Raw genomic sequence first — 3,175 nt, 5'->3', positions numbered from 1 at the left:
TGTGTGTGTGTGTGAGAGAGAGAGTGTGTGTGTGTGGAGAGATGAAGATCGAGTTCGCTCCTCTGCATCTTCCTCTGCGAAGACGTCTGCAGACAGCCGCAGTCGTGCAGTGGGTCTTCAGCTTCTTAGCTCTGGGTGAGAAACTGTCCTTTCACTCCTCATTACAATCATACTCGATATATATCACACAATTATAAGCATGTGTCCCTGCAGCACAGAAGCAGTCTTAAGTCGCTGGGGTATATTTGTAGCAATAGTCTGTCGTCTGCAGCTCAGGTCTGTCTGGCGGCGTTTGTCCTCCTCTGCTTCAGTGATTGGTGGATTCTGGCTGCGCTGTATGCTGGTTGGCTGTATCTGGACAGGGACACGCCCTCGTGTGGAGGTCGGAGGTCGCACTGGGTCAGGAGCTGGCGTGTGTGGACGTATTTCAGGGATTATTTCCCCATCACAGTGAGTTTATATGAGCTTGTGTTCAGTAGAGACTAGGGCTGGGAAAATAAATCGATGCATCGCAAATCGAGAAATGATTCTGCATCGATTCAGAGATTTTCCGAATGCATGGCGATTCTTTCTCGAGTGGATTCTGAGCTTATAGTTGTGAACAGCAGGTGGCGCTGCATGCTTCAGAAACATCCGTACTTAATTTAGTCTTGTTTTCTGAAAAAATTATCCAAATTTTGTTAGTTTTTGCTTGAAACAAGTAAAAATATCTTCCAATGGGGTAAGAAATATAATCTTAATTCAAAGGCTAAACAAGATTATTTTTCTTAATATAATATCTTAAGTTGTTTTACTTGTCAAGTAAATGCATCTGAATTCCAGAATTTGTAGATATTTATACTAGAAAACAAGACAAAGTTATTTTTTGCAGTGTATATGTGCTTTATTTACATGCGGCTCTGTTCACAGTAAACGCTGCTCCGCACAAACTCTTATCATTTACACGTGTGGAGCGTCTGAAACTCCATCTGTGCATGTTGTTGTGAGTTTGTGTTTATTATAACGTTCATCTGGGAACGCAACGCTCGCCATTTCATCAGATGTGTAAGGTAAATCATTAATAAACCTACACAAACACAGGAGAATACGTCAATATCTTTCTCAGTATGCTAACTGTTCATCGCGGTTTCAAAATAAACGTTTAAAACCCTCGCTCTGAGTTTACACGTTTTGATGTCCACATATTCTAGAAATGACAGTGGCTATAGCATTTCTGTCGTAAAGAAACAGCCAAATATTTAAGATTAAGTGGGCATTTAAATTAAATGTTGTTTGGTCAAAGTAAGCGGCAAAGTGTAAAACAATCGTCAGGCTGTTGGCGCCCTCTGCTGGCATTTCTTAAAATGCGTACTGTACGTTAGTTCTATTGTTCAATAAAATCATATGATTACTTGCTTTTAATACTTTATTTAAGCTAATTATTATTGCCTCATTGCTATTATGTATTAGGGCTGCGATGATAAATCGATGCAGAATTGATTCGTGGATTGATTCTGAGATCTTCCGAATGCATGGTGATTCTCTCTGGAATCGATTCTGAGCGTAGATTTTAACAGCAGATGGCGCTCTACTCTAGTTTTTATCCGCACACTCACACATTAATGAAGAAGAGCACTTGTGCGTTCGGCTGAGTCTGTAATTTCACCTCGGCTCAGAATGCTTTTATGACGCCAGATTAATGTAAACACAGCCCACTGTGAACACCCTTGTGATTCGCTTCAACCTTTTCGAATCTTATGAATGATTGTTTTAGGTTTGAGTGTGTAAGGATTTGGAAAAGAGCAGAGTACGGCTGTTTCTGAAGCATGCAGCGCCATCTGCTGTTCACAACTATAAGCTCAGAATCCACTCGAGAAAGAATCGCCATTCATTCGGAAAATCTCTGAATCGATGCAGAATCATTTCTCGATTCGCGATGCATCGATTTATTTTCCCAGCACTATTATATATGTATTTTAAGTCATTTTCAAAGGCTATTCTTCACTTAGGTCTATTTTTATTACCACAAAAAAATTATTATAATGATCCGATTACTCGATTAATCGTCAGAATAATCGACAGATTACTCGATTGCTAAAATAATGGTTAGTGACAGCCCTAGTGCTCTGGTCTCTCTAGCTGATGAAGACTGCGGATCTGGACCCTCGTTATAATTATCTGTTCGGGTTTCATCCTCACGGCGTTCTGGTGGCCGGCGGATTCGGGAATTTCTGCACGGAAGCGTCGGGATTCTCTCGGATGTTCCCTGGACTCACGCCGTACCTGCTGATGCTGCCCTTCTGGTTCAGAGTTCCCTTCTTCAGAGAATACATCATGGGCGGAGGTGTGTGTGTGTGTGTGCGTGAGAGTTAGGGGTGTGTGAGTGAGTGAGTGCGTGAGTGTGTGTGTGTGAGTGAGTGAGTGAGTGAGTGAGTGAATTAATGAGTGTGTGTGTCTGAGTGAGTGTGTGTGTGTGAGTGTGCGTGTGAGTGAGTGAGTGAATGAATGAGTGAGTGTGTGAGAATGTGAGTGTGTGTGTGTGTGTGTGTGTGAGTGAGTGAGTGAATGAATAAGTGTGTGTGTCTGAGTGAGTGTGAGAATGTGAGTGTGTGTGTGAGTGAGTGTGCGTGTGTGTCTGAGTGAGTGTGTGAGAATGTGTGTGTGTGAGTGAGTGAGCGAATGAATAAGTGTGTGTGTCTGAGTGAGGGGGTGAGAATGTGTGTGTGTGAGTGAGTGAGCGAATGAATAAGTGTGTGTGTCTGAGTGAGGGGGTGAGAATGTGTGTGTGTGAGTGAGTGAGCGAATGAATAAGTGTGTGTGTCTGAGTGAGGGGGTGAGAATGTGTGTGTGTGAGTGAGTGAGCGAATGAATAAGTGTGTGTGTCTGAGTGAGGGGGTGAGAATGTGTGTGTGTGAGTGAGTGAGCGAATGAATAAGTGTGTGTGTCTGAGTGAGGGGGTGAGAATGTGTGTGTGTGAGTGAGTGAGCGAATGAATAAGTGTGTGTGTCTGAGTGAGGGGGTGAGAATGTGTGTGTGTGTGAGTGTGCGTGTGAGTGAGTGAGTGAATGAGTGTGTGTGTCTGAGTGAGTGAGTGAGTGAGTGAATTAATGAGTGTGTGTGTGTGAGTGTGCGTGTGAGTGAGTGAGTGAATGAATGAGTGAGTGTGTGAGAATGAGTGTGTGTGTGTGTGTGTGTG

General features: G+C 43.1%; 1 protein-coding gene across 1 annotated transcript in view; it reads left to right on the top strand.

The window, feature by feature from the left end:
* The first annotated feature begins 6 nt into the window (after window positions 1–6).
* LOC107566544 (2-acylglycerol O-acyltransferase 2-A-like) overlaps window positions 7–3,175 on the top strand; it is an 8,133-nt gene continuing 4,964 nt past the window's right edge. The window contains exons 1-3 of the mRNA XM_016252011.1: window positions 7–135; window positions 272–450; window positions 2,119–2,323. Coding sequence (XP_016107497.1) covers window positions 42–135; window positions 272–450; window positions 2,119–2,323 — 478 coding nt within the window. The 5' untranslated portion in view covers window positions 7–41. The remainder of the gene's footprint in view (window positions 136–271; window positions 451–2,118; window positions 2,324–3,175) is intronic.

The sequence above is a fragment of the Sinocyclocheilus grahami genome, unplaced genomic scaffold, assembly GCF_001515645.1.
Source record: "Sinocyclocheilus grahami isolate Dianchi unplaced genomic scaffold, SAMN03320097.WGS_v1.1 scaffold1082.1, whole genome shotgun sequence".
NCBI lineage: Eukaryota > Metazoa > Chordata > Actinopteri > Cypriniformes > Cyprinidae > Sinocyclocheilus > Sinocyclocheilus grahami.
This window is presented reverse-complemented; position numbering and strand designations above follow the sequence as displayed.